The 16781-nt window shown below is 39.3% G+C and overlaps 7 protein-coding genes across 7 annotated transcripts; all 7 read right to left on the minus strand. All coding sequences in view use genetic code 12, as the record gives it.

Moving 5' to 3' along the window:
* Nucleotides 1–208: 208 nt before the first annotated feature.
* RJT20DRAFT_70 (uncharacterized protein) lies at nucleotides 209–688 on the minus strand (the record flags this gene model as incomplete). The annotated part of the gene is made up of 1 exon (XM_064921167.1): nucleotides 209–688. The coding sequence occupies one exon, from the start codon at nucleotides 686–688 to the stop codon at nucleotides 209–211; it is 480 nt and encodes a 159-aa protein (XP_064772286.1).
* Nucleotides 689–856: 168 nt separating this feature from the next.
* On the minus strand, nucleotides 857–3175 carry RJT20DRAFT_99523 (OPT family oligopeptide transporter; the record flags this gene model as incomplete). The annotated part of the gene is made up of 1 exon (XM_064921770.1): nucleotides 857–3175. The coding sequence occupies one exon, from the start codon at nucleotides 3173–3175 to the stop codon at nucleotides 857–859; it is 2319 nt and encodes a 772-aa protein (XP_064772287.1).
* Nucleotides 3176–3931: 756 nt separating this feature from the next.
* On the minus strand, nucleotides 3932–4704 carry RJT20DRAFT_56948 (uncharacterized protein). Its single transcript, XM_064920744.1, has one exon. It carries the CDS (start codon nucleotides 4558–4560, stop codon nucleotides 4072–4074), a length of 489 nt encoding a protein of 162 aa, XP_064772288.1. The 5' UTR covers nucleotides 4561–4704; the 3' UTR covers nucleotides 3932–4071.
* RJT20DRAFT_56947 (CobW/HypB/UreG, nucleotide-binding domain-containing protein) lies at nucleotides 4705–6473 on the minus strand. Its single transcript, XM_064920743.1, has one exon. The coding sequence runs from the start codon at nucleotides 6421–6423 to the stop codon at nucleotides 4849–4851; it is 1575 nt and encodes a 524-aa protein (XP_064772289.1). The 5' UTR covers nucleotides 6424–6473; the 3' UTR covers nucleotides 4705–4848.
* A 106-nt stretch (nucleotides 6474–6579) lies between these two features.
* On the minus strand, nucleotides 6580–10241 carry POL3 (DNA-directed DNA polymerase delta). The gene has a single exon (XM_064917695.1). The coding sequence runs from the start codon at nucleotides 10014–10016 to the stop codon at nucleotides 6780–6782; it is 3237 nt and encodes a 1078-aa protein (XP_064772290.1). The 5' UTR covers nucleotides 10017–10241; the 3' UTR covers nucleotides 6580–6779.
* Nucleotides 10239–11896, minus strand: RJT20DRAFT_130234 (putative serine dehydratase domain-containing protein). Its single transcript, XM_064917696.1, has one exon. It carries the CDS (start codon nucleotides 11754–11756, stop codon nucleotides 10470–10472), a length of 1287 nt encoding a protein of 428 aa, XP_064772291.1. The 5' UTR covers nucleotides 11757–11896; the 3' UTR covers nucleotides 10239–10469.
* Nucleotides 11897–15950, minus strand: NIK1 (Nik1p). The gene has a single exon (XM_064919137.1). It carries the CDS (start codon nucleotides 15490–15492, stop codon nucleotides 12076–12078), a length of 3417 nt encoding a protein of 1138 aa, XP_064772292.1. The 5' UTR covers nucleotides 15493–15950; the 3' UTR covers nucleotides 11897–12075.
* Between the last annotated feature and the right edge of the window lie 831 nt (nucleotides 15951–16781).

Raw genomic sequence — 16781 nt, forward strand, 5'->3', positions numbered from 1 at the left:
CACGTCTCTCTCATTGATTCAAGATTGAGCAAAAACTGCTGTCAATGTCATATATTGAGGGACAATTCTTCAATTATAGTTGTTGTCTCCACATTTAGTTCGACATGAACACGCCAAATGCGTTCTTACAAAACGTATATTGTATCATTAAATGATAATATATAGCTGAACCTACAACTATACGTAACTATTTCAATATATAACATAATCAGTTCCTAAGTTGGCTTTTCAATTCCTTAGCCAACTTTTCAATTGTAGTCTGCCACTCTTCAAGATATTCTGTTTCCGCCCACAATTCATACAGTTCCGACTTCTCTGAATTCACCACTGACAAGGCATTCAATGCTAACTTCTCCACTGGTAAATTTTCTCTGTATGACTTGGACTTGTAGTCTTTGTCCCACTTGGATTGATATTTCTCAAGGAAGTCAAGAATGGGTTTCTTGTGGTACTCGGAAATCTCATTATTCGCTTTGTCAACTATGAATTTGCGGGAGTTGAAGCCACAAACCAAAAGGGCTCCAATTATAATCTCGCTTCCTTCATCGCTTTCAATATACTCGTTATCTATGCCATTATGGAAACACTCGATAAGTGTCTCCAAAGGCTTTTCATCACTCTTTGTCAAACCATATATGAAATCACTGGCGCTATCATTCTCAAATATTTGAGCTCCCCAAGCTCCCATTGTTTCTTTGCTTTTGTTTTTTTTTTGCAATAGCATTTACTTTGTAGAGGAGTCAACGCGATTTTCTTCGGTTTTTATAAATTTGGTACAAGAACAAGCCAAGAAATCTTACAAAAAGTATAGGAGCCGAAATTTCATTTCGTATATTCATATGGAAATCTGAGTCTATTAATCTTCCTGGGCGAAACAACGTTCTATGCTCACTGCATTATTGCCCCACCAATTGGGCATTGTTACGGTCTTACCTGCTGAGAAGAAAATGAAAATTAAGAGAATAGCTAAGTTGTAACCAGTGTCACAGGCTGCTGCCAAAAGGTAGTTGTATCTCTTCCATAAGTTATGTCTATAACGGAATGCCCAGAACATTGTCACTGTTCCTCCTATAAATTGGGACAAGTATCCTGTCGAAACATTACCGAAGAATGTACTTAATGTGGAGAAAAATACGGTAGTGTTCCAAAGTCTGAATTTAAGTCTAGAATTTGGAAATAACTTATGTAATGCGAACATTACAATTGGTGCACCAAATCCCATAAGAAATGCGTATGGCAACATGGGGTAGTTGCTGAAGAGTCTCCTCGGTCCCAATATAACGTATTGAACTGCATTAGTCTGATATGAGACAATTGATTGTCCTGTCCATTGATGCAAAGGATCCACCTTGGTTCCATTGAGGTAATCCTTTTTGGTTTTCAATACCCATTTCAATGCTCCGTAGTTAATGGGAACTCCGATTATTTCACCAAAAATTTGTGAAAAGAACACTGCTTTTGGTGGTAAGTGCATATAATGAGCTATCTTTTGGTCTTGCAAAATGTACTGAGCTCTGTACCAAGCATCTCCAGCGATGGCACCGTACGTCACAGCACCAGCTGGATGTCTGACGGTCATACTTTGCACCATGTAACCGTACAATAGTTCATTGAAGGAACCAATAGCTAATTGGAAGTTCGAAAGAGCATATAACCAAGCCAATGGTGTGACAATGACAGCGCCAAAGCCCAAGCCAACAAGTAAACACCACCACGGCATAAAAAGGTGTCCAGTCGCAAAAATTACCAATAATGTGACGAAGGAAATCAAAAATAAAACAATATACCAATAAAGTGGGACCTCGTTATATTTTGATTGTAACTTGTTGAGTCTATCTGTGTATTGCAAGTTAATTGATAAAGCGCCTTTATTTTGCTTCCTTTGTTTGAATGATGTGACCAATTTTTTGAAACTATTCCCTAATGTATCATAGCCGAAAACAACTACCCACATAATACCACTTAAGTATGATGCGAAGTCGAAGAACATGTTCCAAGCTCTTTGAGCTCCAAGATGGACCCTTCCGTAATGCTCATAAGCGGTTTCATTCAATCTTAAGTCAGTTGTCAAAAGAGCACTAGTGGGATAAGAGCTTCCGTTAGCCATGAAGAGGCTGTTTGACATTAATCCATATTTGAAACTCGAAAGATTTCCCCATTTTGCAGCTGGTATCAATATCCAAGCACCAAAAACAAATGCAATAAACTGAATAACTTGAATCCAATATGGTGACAACATAATTGATGATGTAATGTTGGACCAGTCCAATGTCAAATTGAGAAAGCCCATACCACCAAGTCCTGAACCAATGAAGTTAGCAGTTTTATTTCTAGGAGCAACCCAGCATAAAAATGCTAGGGAAGAAGTCATTGGAAATATAAATTCTGGAAAGAACTCCCATACCGTAACACCGACTAAAACAATGAAGAAGACTTTCATTTGCTTGGAACCTAGTTTGGAATCTGAGTCTGACTTCTTTTGTGTCTGGAACAATGTTGTTTGCATAAGTGCTTGTGGCCAAACAAATTGTGGATCATATAACAAAAAGTTTCTTGCAATTGCAGCATATGAATACCCAACAAAGACAATTGCCCACATATAGAAAAGTGCCACACCAGCATTTACTTTTTCACCGTAGTAAATTTCAGCGAGAGAAAGGGCACTTGTACCTTGATTACCAGTAGCACCACTGCTGGCAGTAATTGTGATCATTGCCGTTTCCTTGATTGACCACGGTCCGGGATTTAAATTGAAACTGAATCTGCCGAATAGTCTAACTTCGCGATTTGGAAGTACTCTAGCGAGCCACTTACCTACCCAATGAGACACGATTTGCACGAAGAAAATCGAATACGCAGCCGAGGTCGTACGATACGAGTTCATTGTGGAGATGAAAGCACCTGGAATAATGAATATAATTGAAAGCAAGAAATAGCGAAAGGTCAAGACTGGAGTGGAGGGATCATCTTCAAGAGGAACTATTTCTCTTACAACTTTGGGAAGCTCAGCAATATCAGGTTCTAATTCTTCTTCAGACAGGTTTGATGTCGACTCAATCTTTTCAATGTCAAGGACCTTTTCATCGGCAATATCAGGCAAATATCTTTCCTTTTCACTGGTGACTATGTTCAATGAGACGTCATCTTTAACATTCAGATTGCCTGCTGCCTTCATTTTTGTAGGAAGGCTTCTGAATCAAGACACAAATTGGTAAAGTTCATGATAAATTAGCTTCGTTTTATATGACCCGTGGAAGGTGCCGTGCAGCCGTCTGGCATTGTTAATTGAACAATATTCCATCTTTTTAAATTTTGCATCTTCTGCAACTATGGTACGGATACTAAAAGTAAATGCCGCTAAATTGCAATATCACGTGGCACATACAGGGGTTTGAAAGTTGATCTATTTCTGTACAAAATGTAAAGTAAATAGGGTTTTAATGCTATCATCACGAACATGCAACAATGATACCCCACCATTTTGGTACTGTGGTGTAATTCAACTTAAGTTTATCAATGATTATCATGCTCTTAGCATTTATACTGACAGAACTCTATATTTCTAAAGTAAGATCCCTGCATCTCTTTTTCGTGCTTTGTTTTTGACAGATTTTCTGCGGCGTAAATTGCTAGGCATTCACTTTTTTTAGCAAACTGTGGTAAAGGCGCTCCGTCAATTTTTTTCCGATGAAGTTGCAGTTCAATTACACATACAACCTACCTTTCAAGACGGTTGCATTATGCATTGCTCAAGGTTGCACTGGTGATGCTATTGACGTTGAAGCCACACCAACATAAGTATTAATTGAAATACTCTTATGTAGCTTTGTTTGCAAAAAAGTGAACTGTAATAACTAGGCGTCGTTTGCGCTTCCCATACAACTGTGCGTGAAATGTGTGGCTCATGCAATTGTACTACAGTTTGCGCATAATAGTTAATAATACCTCTCATATGAAACTACAGAATACAGTACACAGCAAGTACATTATGTCTTAAACACGATTTACCTAATACAGTTGTGAGGTGACTTTGCTTTTCTGTCATAAGCCGGGAAAGTCCTGGCCAAAAACCTATGAAGAAAAATGCTTTAAGATTTCCAATGCGAATAAGTGGTCTTCTTCTTGGGCCAAGCCACTAATGGTCAAAAACCCGATTACACTGTCAACGCTCTTGACACGGATTGGTACGCAACCACCGTGTGTGGCATATTCTAAAGAGGAAATGAGTAAAGCATCTTCAATAGACTTGCCCTTGAGTCTTAACTTTTGACCAATGAAGAAACTGGACTTTCCGAATCTTGAAACGACGTTAACTTTTCTTTCGACCCATTTATCGTTGTCAATGGTAGCACTAGCTCTGGTAGCTGTGTGGAATAAAATTTGACGAGATGCAAGCGCAATGTCAATTACGATAGCCTTCGTTGGGAATTTCTTAATGGCTTGTTCCCTTGCGTAGGTGCCTATTTTCCAAGCGATATCAAAGTTGAATTCTTCTAACTTGAGGTGATCTTCCAATTCATCAAGTTGTTCTAATGTGTAGTTGTATATCTCGTGAGGCATGGCGTGTCGATTTTGAAGATGTGATACTGAAGTTAGAGGCAAATTTAGAAATATTCCCCTGTTTATAAACTGTCGAGTCCCCACTTTTTACCATGCAGAGCATCGTGCCTGTAGTTTAAATTTGGGGGAGCGCGGCAAAAGGATAAACTACCGGAAAAACTAACTCCTGTTACAATCTACAAATCAAAAATTTTGTATAGAATTATTTGACCTGTACCCGCTAACTCTCTCCATTTTCTTATGTGTCACCAGCACTAATCATGCTTCCCCGGGGTTGAACCCTGACATCTAAGCTGTATCAACTCTACCGGTATCAACTTCGGTATCTTCCAAGCTATCTTCTTCTTCGTCGAACTTTATCCAAGTCTCGAATCCATCCAAGAAGACATTTTTCAATATTTTCTCGATTTTTAACAAATTTTTCTCCTTTTCGATGATTTCCTCCATCTCTTTGAATTCTTTGTCCGTAACAAGGCAAGAATCTAATACTTCGGTAAGCGCATGTTTGTCGAGGTTTATGCCTATGAAAACAATTTCATTTCTTCTATCCCCGTGTTTTCCTTGCATGTCTCTTTCAATCAATTTTGCAGCTTGTCCTACGAATAAAGGTACACCAGTGACTGCAAACCATGGGATCCCACCATTAAAAGTGAGCATGGATCCGGCACTTGACCACTCTCCTCTAATTATGTATCTTGAAGCCAACCATAGAAATCCTTTGGACCGTAATACACCTGCAAACGCAGAATTCCTCTTGTTCGAGAGATATTGCTTCTCAGTTAACTCGGGCATGTCACATTCATCCTCGCTTTCAGTCAATTCGTCTTCCGTGCTTTCTTCTTCTTCTTCTTCTTCTTCTTCTTCAATACCAGTTCTTTCAATCACAACAAATTTATCTCGGATCATGTTATATAACCTTTCAGGATGGAATGGTTTTCTGGAACGATAAATGAAATTATTTATTCCGTATTCTTCTGTTTCCGGCTTTGGGGTTAGTGAGCTTCCATTCTTGGATCCAAACCCTTCTCTTATCTCCATTTCATTCAAACTTTGCAACCAGCCAGCAGATGTAGTGGCCTTTTCATAGTCAAAAAGTTTGGTGTTCACAACTTCCTTGACATCAACTTTTGAATAATTTGTTTTCAAGAGTTTGGCAACTGGGTTTAAAGACCTAATGATGTTTTCAATTTTTAGTTGATTCTTCTTCTTTATTGCTGATATTTTATTAATAATTATGACATCAGCAAATTCAATTTGGTCTACCAATAAATCTGTTATTGTTCTTTCCTTTTCACCCAGGCCGTGATCACCGTACCTGTCAATTAAAAAATTGGTTGTTTCTATATTGGATAGGAAGTTAATGGCATCCACAACGGTGACACAAGTGTCTAGTTTGGTTAGACTATTCAAACCTCCAAGATCAATTATATCTCTTAACACTTTTTCCTCATGTTGTAGAAGGTTCGGTTGACTTTGCAATAGCGTTTCACTGAACGCGGTAGTAAATGTTTCAGCTACTTGCATAGGTTCAGAAATTCCCGTCGATTCAACAATGATGTACTGAAATTTGCCAGCTTTAGCCAAGTTGACTAATTCCTCTAAAAGATCTCCCCGCAAAGTACAGCAAATACAGCCATTCTGCAACAGAATCAATTTCTCTTCTTTCTTGGTAACTTTGTGCCCTTGAACTAATGCGGCATCAATGTTTAGCTGCGAAACATCGTTAATGATAACCGCAATTTTCAAACCGTGCGAACTTGTTAGAATATGTTCAAGTAAAGTAGTTTTACCTGATCCCAAGAACCCCGAAAGAAGGGTAATTGGAATTGGCTCTGATATTTTACTTTTGAATTCAGTAGGCATTGAATGGTTTTAACTGAATTTACAATTGAGGGCAGAGAGATGATTTCGAGTTCTATTTATGTGACAACAAGGGTACAACAATTGTACCGTTGAAGTTATTGCAATCCATATTCAACAATTAACTAGAGAACAGTTTTTACAATCAAATATTCTTAATTACAAATAATCAATAGATCAAGTTTCATTGGTCATTTTAGTGACATTAATGGTTATTTTGAAGAATTATTTTGTAATGTGTCTAACCACTACAGTTGCAAAAAAGGTTACTTAATGAATTGATTACATAATCTGAAGATCGAGCCCGTCATGAAATATTATTAATAACCAGTAAACATTTATGGAGGCAGGAAAAGACTTTACCAAATCGTGTGCTCCCATTTCACTAGCTCCAATGATTGCTGATATACATCTTTCTGCGCCTTCTTTCTCATGTAAAATATGGGACAATCCTTGTTAGAACACAAGACTTCCTGATGAAGGGAGCCTTGACATCGCTGACATTCTGTCCACAATCTAGAGAATTTGTTTTCTAAGTAATTCATTTGAGAGATGGCATTTCCGAATAATGCAGGTCCTTTGCCTTCTTTAATGCAGTTCGGACACAATGCACCCAAGTTGTCAGACTTGAGAGGAGTTTTGCAGTGAACACAAACTTCAGACTTCTTTGCAAATCTCATAAGTCCACCTGTCTTCGGAGCTGACATCTTTATTGTTCTGGTGTGTGATCCCGCCAATAATTCCTTAGTCTTAGCGTCTCCTAGAATAGGGTTGAAAATTCTCTCCAAAGGCTTTGTTAGTTGATTATCCAAGTAGTATTTAACATCAATAGGTAAAGAGTTTTCCAAGACGTATAACGGATCTTCTGATTTGTCATAATTTTTGTCGCTACCCGAACTTTTAATGATCACATAAGCTACTCTATCACCTAAGGTGGGAGCAGATCCAGCATCTCTCTTTCTCATTCTTTCAGCCAATTCAACATGGGCTTGCTTGGCAGAATAATCATGCTTTGAATAAGCTTTAGTGATAACCAATTGTGATAAATCAACTCTATTTTGAAGTAAATCTGCAATCGTCTGTTTCACAAATCGCTGAGCCTTCTCCACATCTCTATCTTCAAGAATGAACTCCAACACTTTGGTGATGACATTTTGCACGAGTCTACAATTATCTCTTCTAACAGTTTCTATTCCTTTTGTGTCCATCTTATCAAACTTATCTGGCCTTGTCCAATAAAGACCAGCATATCTCTTTTTGTTGATTAATAAATATGGAAAGTACACTTTCTCAAATTCTAATTTTATAGGTTTCTTAAATTTCGTCGATACGAAGTTTGCTGCCTCTTCTCCTAGCTTCATGCAAGTTTCTAAGTCTTGATATCCAAATTTCACCATGACTGAGTCGGTATCACCATAGATAACTTGAGCATCATATGGATGCCCGTTTGCCTTAGAATAGAAGTTCTGAACCTCATTTTTGGTCTGCTCAATCATTTCTCTACCAAAAGCAGTAACAGAAGACGAAATTGCCAAGCAAGGCAATTTGCCTATGGTTGCACCTGTGAAACCATACACTGAGTTCGCAGAAATCTTCAAAGCCAATTGTCTACCATTAAGGACATCTCTCTTGAAAGGATCAGTTTCCTTCTTCAAGTCAGCTTTTGCCTTCTTTCTAGCTGACAACAACTCGTTAAGAATTGTCGGCAATATCCCTTGTCTCTTGTGATCTTTAACGAAGTAATCACCATTAGGCGTCTTTGTATAGTCCTCCTCCTTCAAGTTGAACGCTTTTATTGTTTGAATATTCAATAATGTGGTATAACACAAGTTGTGGGCCATCATTATCGATGGATACAACGAACTGAAATCTAGTGTTGCAATTGGTACATCGTAGTAGCCTCTATTTGGCTCGATGACAGTAGCACCCTCATACTCTTCATTAGTGCCTTCACTTTTCATATTAGGAATGACTATGTCTTCTTGGAGACATTTTCTGAATAACTGTGATATGACTTTAATTTGTTGGCCCCTGGACAATAAATAGGAGAAAGGAACACCAGTGACTCTAGCCATTTCAGTATAGTTGACAAGACACATCAATTTATCCAACAATCTTAGTGGCAAATATGCATCTTTCAAACAATACACAGCCAAACGTCTTCTAGTTTCCTTTGTACCATTCTGTAGATCGGTGATAATAGAATGTTGAACATCTTCCTTTTGCTCACCAAGAAAATGAGCCGAGACAGAGTTCAATGTATATGATCTCAATTTATATTCCCGCTGAATGAACTGTAACAAATCCAATTGCATTCTTCCATCAATGTTAACAACCTTATTTTCTCTAGTACCATATGCTCTGGAACTGAATACAGCATCCTTGGCTTCTTGCTTCACACCCTTCAATCTTCCGAAAAAAGGAAAGTCTCTCAATCCCAACGCCTTAGCTCTATCTAAAAGATATGGTATATCGAAATTTGCAGTATTATATCCAATGATGACATCTGCGTCGACTTTTACAACGAAGTCTTTCCAGTGCATCAACATTGCTTCTTCCTTTTCGTGTTCAAATATCTGAGATCCTATAATGGAGGAACAAGTATTCACAGTGAAAACGTTCCTTACAAATGGTCTCGATTCACCGTATTTCAGGACTACATTAGCAATTTGGATTACTGGATCATTTTCCGCTTCAGGGAAGATTCCTTTTCTTCCCGCACATTCTATGTCAAACGATAAGATACGAAGAGGAGCCATTTTCAACCACTCACCTTCTGATGGGTGTGAAATCAAGTCTTTGTAATTCACGTTACATTCTATTTGGCAGGTTGATGTTTTATTTTTCACCAAACTGTACTTACCCTTGGGTAACGTAATCCATGACATACCGGTTATCTTGCAGTCTATCATGAGTCTTAATAGATAATTGATATTATCATAAGAAACATTTTGTGGAGGGAAAAGGTTTTCAAATCTAATTTCACCTCTCTCAAACGACCCCCTCAATTTAGTAATGTTCTTGGTGTTATTCACATATATTCTGAAAAAGGGCGTTTTCACTTTTTTGTTGTAGCCCCAGATAGACTCCTTCAATGTGATTTGGATGTCTTCGACACCCTCATAATTGGCTCTGACATAACTGGTGAACTGAACCAAGTGCTGATCTCTAAAAAATCCTTTAGGTACAGGGACGTAGAAATAGTGTACGAATCCCGTTACGTTACACAACATGGAATGGCCCTCTTCAGTTATTCCGAAGAATCTTGCTATCATCTCATCGCCTGCCACGACCTCTTCAGCATCTAATTGCTGGAATGACACATCCATAGTTTCAGCGTCAAAAGATGCCGGAAGTGGTGGTCTGTCCCAGCTCTGATCCTCCTCGAGCCCAATTTCTTGTGCTGCCTGAGTCATATCTAATAACTCTCTTTCGAATTCTGAGGGCTCTTCTCCACCATTTGGGCGTCTCACCTTCTTCAATAATTGCTCTTGCGACTCCGTCAAATCGACTTGAGACGAAGTCAACTGCGAACCCGCCGGCAAAGAATGGGCCTGAACTTGATGTGTCTCATGGGGCCTCTTCGATTGCGACATGGTTTCTGGTGTTGAATAGTAAGAGGATGACTTGATTAGAAATGTCTGATATTACTATGCTTATATCAAGGGACGAAAATAGGCATTGTAACGCGTCCTTTTGGACGTGTACTTACGTCACGTGACACATATAAATAAGATTCACTTACCAGATCCTTTTTGTATGAAGGAGTTGTTCCTCAAGGTTGAATCTAATTATTACGCTCGATTCCATTATCATATCTGTATTTGAATAACAAAAGCAGCCTTTCTTGGGCTGACTGGGATATCATACACTCTTTGAATTCAATAATTTCTTACCTATAATATCATCTTCTTCAGAAAAGATATCATCTACATCGGTGGTCATCGTAAGGGAAAAGCTTGTATATATAAATGATTGCTGCAAGTTATGAAACCCTTTGTTTTGAGTAATTAGGAACCGTTGTTGGAATTGCACCGAAAAGCGAAACTTTACCAACCTCTAAATGGAACCCAAATATCCACTACCGTATCGCTACTGTCAATGACATAGTACCAGGGGTGGGCGGCTGCAGTGATACAGGCATGCTGTGGAATAATTCTAACCTGAGTTCCGATTGGAATAAACTCAGTAGAAGAATTATCTTCAGAAGGTACGAGAATTCCATGCTCTTGGCTTAGTCTGCCCACCACCCAATTATTGTACTTCTCTGGCTTAACAACTTTACCGTAACCTGCAATAGGACCTGATTCTCGAGACAAAGCAACAACCCCAGCATTAATCAATTGCTCTCCTGGTGCCTTGTCACCTCTTTCTGGATATGTAGACACCACCTCAGCTATCAACGAAATTGAGATGCTCTCTTGCTTGATGCACCCCGTAGCAAGCTGCTGTAGATCACAACATGGGTAGTTTCCAGCATGTAATTCAATTTGACCTTGCATTTTAACACCCTTTCCAATGAACACTTCCAATTCTTCCCTAGTAAGCAACTCGGATGCATGAGACGTTGGAGTTGCACCGACAGATAAATGAAGATCCAAAGTTGAACATATCTCCTTGGCAGCAATGGCGGCTAGATTGGCATGTTTGATTTCTTCTAGCAAGAGTGATTTGGCCGAGTTCTCATCTTTGGAAGAGTAGGAGTGTCCAGCATGACAGTAAAACCCATAAAGCTCCACCTGGGAACTAATAGAATCATCTGTGAGTAATTTCTTTAGTGTTTTCGCAAGTGCATCAGTATTGTTAATCAAACCAGCTCTGTGGGTGCCCATATCAATTTTAATGTAAGCTGACCACTTCTTGGTGCTTGGATGTGAACGGTTGAAATCAGCCAACATTCGGAGTTGCTCTTCATGGTCAAGTAATAATCGGAAATGAGGCACTTTGTCAGCCAAGTCGGCCAATTCTTCCAACCTAGACTTAACAACCGGTAAGCTGTAGAGTATATCGTTGACTAATCCTTCTTCAACCAAAGGGAGCAAGTTCCATGCTTCAGTTAAGGTAGAGACTATCAACTTATCTGTACGTTTTCTACTAGAACTTAATTGCAAAGCTGCTCCCTCAAGGGTTTTATGAGTCTTGATATGAGCTCTGAAGTCGACATCAAGCTTCTCTGCATTTTCTAGCATCTTTTTACAATTTCTGATGAAGACATCCCGATTGATTATTACTGATGGGGTGGGCAATTGTGAAACCAGCTTTCCTTTGAAAGCATGAAGCAAACTTCTTTTGTCAGCATGAGTATTGAACGTTGAAGTATACGAAACATTCGACATTTGTGATGATGGTTTGATAGTGTGCTCAAAATTCAGCTCCTAGAATATTGTTCCTATATAGCAAAAATTGCCGATGTCACAACTGACTGCTCAGAAGCGTTGCCGAGAAAAACTGGGGTAAGAGAATATTTACGGTAGTCGTAAAAGTAGTTACTTACATTAATGAAAACACCTAAATAATTATACTAATTTGAAAAAGACTGAGCATTGCACATAACATTCACAGAAGTGGTGTGAGCTGTATCCATCTTCTTAGAACCAAAATGAAGCGACTCATTAGAACTGAATATCAAAAAATTAACAACACAAGAGCAACCGACTATTCAAGGAACTCGATTTTTTGAGGAGAATCAACATCCATATTATCTTCAGAGTATGGTGTGAATGAAATATGACTCTCGGTGGCTGATCTGGAACCCAATGTAAGTTTTCCAGGTCTCCCTTTGGTCATGAAATCGTTTGAATTTGCCTTTTGGACTCTTGGGCTATCTGAGTTGAAAAAAGCTTCTTGACTCAGTATTGGTGGCGTTGACCGAGAAGAAACATTCCCATTAGTATTTGAACCACCATTAAATTTACCATTGCTATTGCCATTGCCATTTGTGATGCCCGCAAGATTAGTGCTACTAGAGCTAGAAGCTATGTTTGATAATAAGTTGGGGCGTTCACCGCTTTTCATCGATCCCTTCTTCAAATTCTTAGCAAAATCGGAAGTTCTATTGTTATTATTCTGTTTCGATAACTCCTTTAATTGATTAATATTATGAATACACTTGTTGATAGTCTGCATTAAAAGCTTCGGCTTCAATGGCTTTGATACATAGTCATCCATTCCCTTTGCCAATGACTTTTCACGATCGCCCAACATTGCGTGGGCAGTTAAAGCTATAATTGGCGTCCTGAAACTCAAAGAATCTATAGGATTCGATTTCTTCTCCCATTGTCTAATCTTCTCGGTGGCTTCAAATCCTCCCATGACAGGCATTTGCACATCCATCAAAACGACATCATACTTGTTCTTTTTTATAGCTTCGTATGCCTCTAAACCATTTTCTACAACCTCCACTCTGTGGCCCTGCTTCTCCAAAATTCTAACAGCCAATTTTTGATTGACCAAATTGTCTTCGGCCAATAACACCTTGTAGCTAACGGATTCGTCTGAATTTTGGGAAATGGATCTAGATTCCAAGGCTGGTATTATAGCACTGGCCAAATCAGTTATGGTACATGGAGTATTACCGTAGGAGGATATACCCAAATCAATACAGACTCTCATATTCAACTCTGGAATGGAGTGGTGTAATAATACCAAAGGAATGTACTTCACCTCTGGCAACAATCTCAATGTCTTAGCAATATCAATGGAGTCAATCATGATGATATCGTACTTCACGGGATCAGTCAAGTTGGCATCATTAACATTACGAACAATTACAGGATTTAATCCTAATTCTATTATGGCGTTCCTGATGTCTTCCAATTCTTCGTCGGTATGCTCAGCAGACACAAACAATATGTAATGAGAACTGAAAGGAAGTAATTGCTCCGTTTGACGAGTATATCTAATATTGGATGGGGAGACACTGACGGTGAAGTAAAAGTTTGATCCCGAGCCGTACTCTGAAGTAACCCAGATTTCACCACCCATTAAATGGATTAACTGCTTAGAAATTGATAAACCTAAACCAGTACCTCCAAACTTTCTTGTGGTTGAACCATCTGCTTGGCAGAAAGTGTCAAATATGAGGCCCAATTTATCTTTTTCAATACCAATACCAGTATCACTAACGCAGACTTCTAAGAGTAGTTTGTCAGAATCTTCAACTATCTTATTTGATTTCTTCACACTAACGCTAACCTTACCTTGTTTCGTGAATTTGATAGCATTACCAGCCAAATTTAAAATAACTTGTCTCAATCTGAAAGAGTCACCAATTAAATTATCAGGGAAAGAGGAGTCACATTGATAAGTCAAGTCTAAAGACTTTTCGATCGCTTTGACGGCTAAAGTCTTTAAGGCACCGAAGACCGTTCCTCTCAACGAGAAATCGATCTGTTCCACAGTCATCCTGTTGGCTTCAATCTTAGAAATATCCAAGATGTCATCAATGATAGTCAATAAGGAGTTGGCTAAATTGTGCACAATGGAGAGCATTTCTCTTTGGTATTGAGTCAATTCTGTGTCTAGAGACAATTGAGTCATACCGATAATACCGTTCAAAGGAGTTCTAATCTCATGAGACATATTGGCTAAAAACTCAGACTTAGCGCTGTTCGCCAATTCTGCAGCTTCTCTGGCAGCTGTATTTCTTTGAATAGATTCTCTCAAATTTAACACCATTTGATTAATCTTGGTCTTTAAGGCATCCATTTCACCAGAAGCTTCGACGGTAATAAATCTGGTGAAATCACCATCTGTGGCAGCGGCGGTAATTTGAGCAAACGCTCTCACTTGTGACGTCAAATTAGAAGCCATTGTATTCACATTGGAGGTAATTTCTTTCCACAATCCATCAACGTCACTAACTTGGGCCTGAATACCCAATTTACCATTGATACCAACATCACGAGCAACCTTCGAAACTTCTGAAGCAAATAACTGCAAGGAGTCCACCATCTTATTAATGGTGTTTTTCAACTGCAAGATTTCTCCTTGAGCGTGGACATCAATCTTCTGAGATAAATCTCCATGGGCCACAGCGGTTGTCACAGTAGCGATGGATCTGACCTGATTAGTTAAATTTGTCGCCATTAAATTGACATTCTCAGTAACCGCTTTCCAAGCTCCCTCTACATCCTGAACATTGGCTTGCCCACCCAAGATACCAAGGGTACCCACTTCTCTGGATAAAGTCGTAACTTCTACAGCGAAATTCTGTAATCGATCCACCATCTGATTGATAGTTAACTTCAAATCCAAAATTTCTCCTTTACAATCAGCTGTAACCTTTTTGGACAAGTCGCCCTTGGCGACGGCAGTAGTAACATTTGCGATATTTCTGACTTGAGTGGTCAAGTTGAGAGCCATAGCATTCACATTATCAGTAAGTTCCTTCCAAATTCCTTCGACATTCTCGATAAATGCTTGACCCCCAAGAATACCCAAGACACCGACATCACGGGCAACCTTTGACACTTCAAAGGCAAACGTTCTCAATTGATCCACCATTGTATTGATGGTCATCTGTAACTGTAAAATTTCTCCCTGGGCATGAACATTAATCTTCCTGGACAAATCACCTCTGGCGACAGCTCTGGTGACATCGGCAATTTCTCTAACTTGGTTGGTTAAATTAAGAGCCATAATGTTGACGTTGTCGGTCAATGATCTCCAGATTCCAACAGAACCTTCGTTCTTAGCTTGACCACCAAGTTCACCATTAGCCACTTCGGTAGCTACTTTAGTCACTTCATTGGCAAACGCTTGAAGCTGGTCCATCATGGTATTGATAGTAATCTTAACCTTCAAAATCTCAGGATCCGATTCCACAGTGTGTATCTCCACTTTCTTGGAAAGGTCTCCCATAGCAACAGAAATAACGACAGTACCAATCTCACTCAAGGCTTGTTTGAAGGCCTTGTTGGCGGTCTTAGATGTAGCCAACTCGTCGGTCACAGTCGCGACGACGTATTCCTGTTGTTTGATGTGGTTGACTATATCGTTTCGTATCAGTTCATAGTTCTTTTGGAAAAGGTCTGGGTCCTCTAAAATGGATAGGAGCTCAGAAGAGTCCATGGTTGGTGGAGTGGTGGAAACGACGTCTTCACTATCGTCTTGGTCACCTGTGGTAGTGGAGAGAGTGGAGATGGAGGAGTTAGAAGAGGCGAAGTTGGTCTTCTGTTTCTTGTTGACAGGAGTAATGACGGAAATCGTGGACACTGATTTAATATAAACCTAAGGAGGAGCTAGACAGGACTAACAGTTAAAAGGGGGCAAATCGGAGATGATAAAGTACTGCTGATGCTACTCGATGTCCGTTTGGCGAAAAGAGGGAGTTGTGAAGCACTACAAGAATACAGCACTAGTTTGGGGAAGAGACGTATGAAGTCGGAAGTCACGAATGAATAACAATCACGAATACAACTTGAATACGAACAGTAATGTACACACTGGATACTAAGCAATTAAAAACGATAATAAGCTAGCTGGAGAAGAAATTTATTGGTGGTATACCACACAATGTAAAATATTAAATGTAGTACTCCAGGTTTCTAAAAAAGGAGGTACAAACTCAAATTAGACCGTTGTTCCTACATCTACAACAGACCCTACAATGGGATTTTTCCTAGAATAGCCTTTAAGGTACGGTTACAATAGGGTGGTTTGGGATTTGTTCAGGAACGGGTGAAATTCACACAAGGGAATTGTACATGTTTATACCATACTATGGGAGTTGCCACGGTGAAAGACTGGAATCGCCAATTCGATGACAGCTTATCGGACTAAAAGACTTGGTACATGGGGTCTGTGCACAATCGTTTCAATAACCAAAACAGAAAACAAAAAATTGGTTAGTTTAAAAATGCACGAGCAAAATATTGAGCTCGGATGAAAGTGTGAAATGTGTAGCACAAATATCTCACCAACTCATTAGCTTACTAGCCACGTCCAGTTGTACCAAGGACGAAATCGGTATGCCTATTAATACCTTATTCCTGTTATGGATTGTAAATCATAACAGCTGAGCCGCAGAAGATTCATCAACATGCTTTCTATTGATAGTCTACTGTGTGTGGTTGCCACCTGGGAGAGTCGTGTAGTTTAAAAAAATACATTCAAGTGGTGCTGCTCACAGAGAAGGCTTTCACTGTTTCATACTGTATGATTCCAATATTGTGACAAAATCCGCACATAGGGTGGGTGGGTGCCTCAAGGTTTGTATTCCTGGCAACAATGGACTACTGTCAGGTTCAGTCGTTCCTAATGTTTTGTCATTGCAACTGCCCTTCTGCAAAGAGGGGAGATCCGGACAACTGCCATTGACTTCATGTCTCATCGTCACCTGCATCACCTCCAGGTGTGCA

This window comes from Scheffersomyces xylosifermentans (assembly GCF_036884685.1).
Source record: "Scheffersomyces xylosifermentans strain CBS 12540 chromosome Unknown RJT20scaffold_7, whole genome shotgun sequence".
NCBI lineage: Eukaryota > Fungi > Ascomycota > Pichiomycetes > Serinales > Debaryomycetaceae > Scheffersomyces > Scheffersomyces xylosifermentans.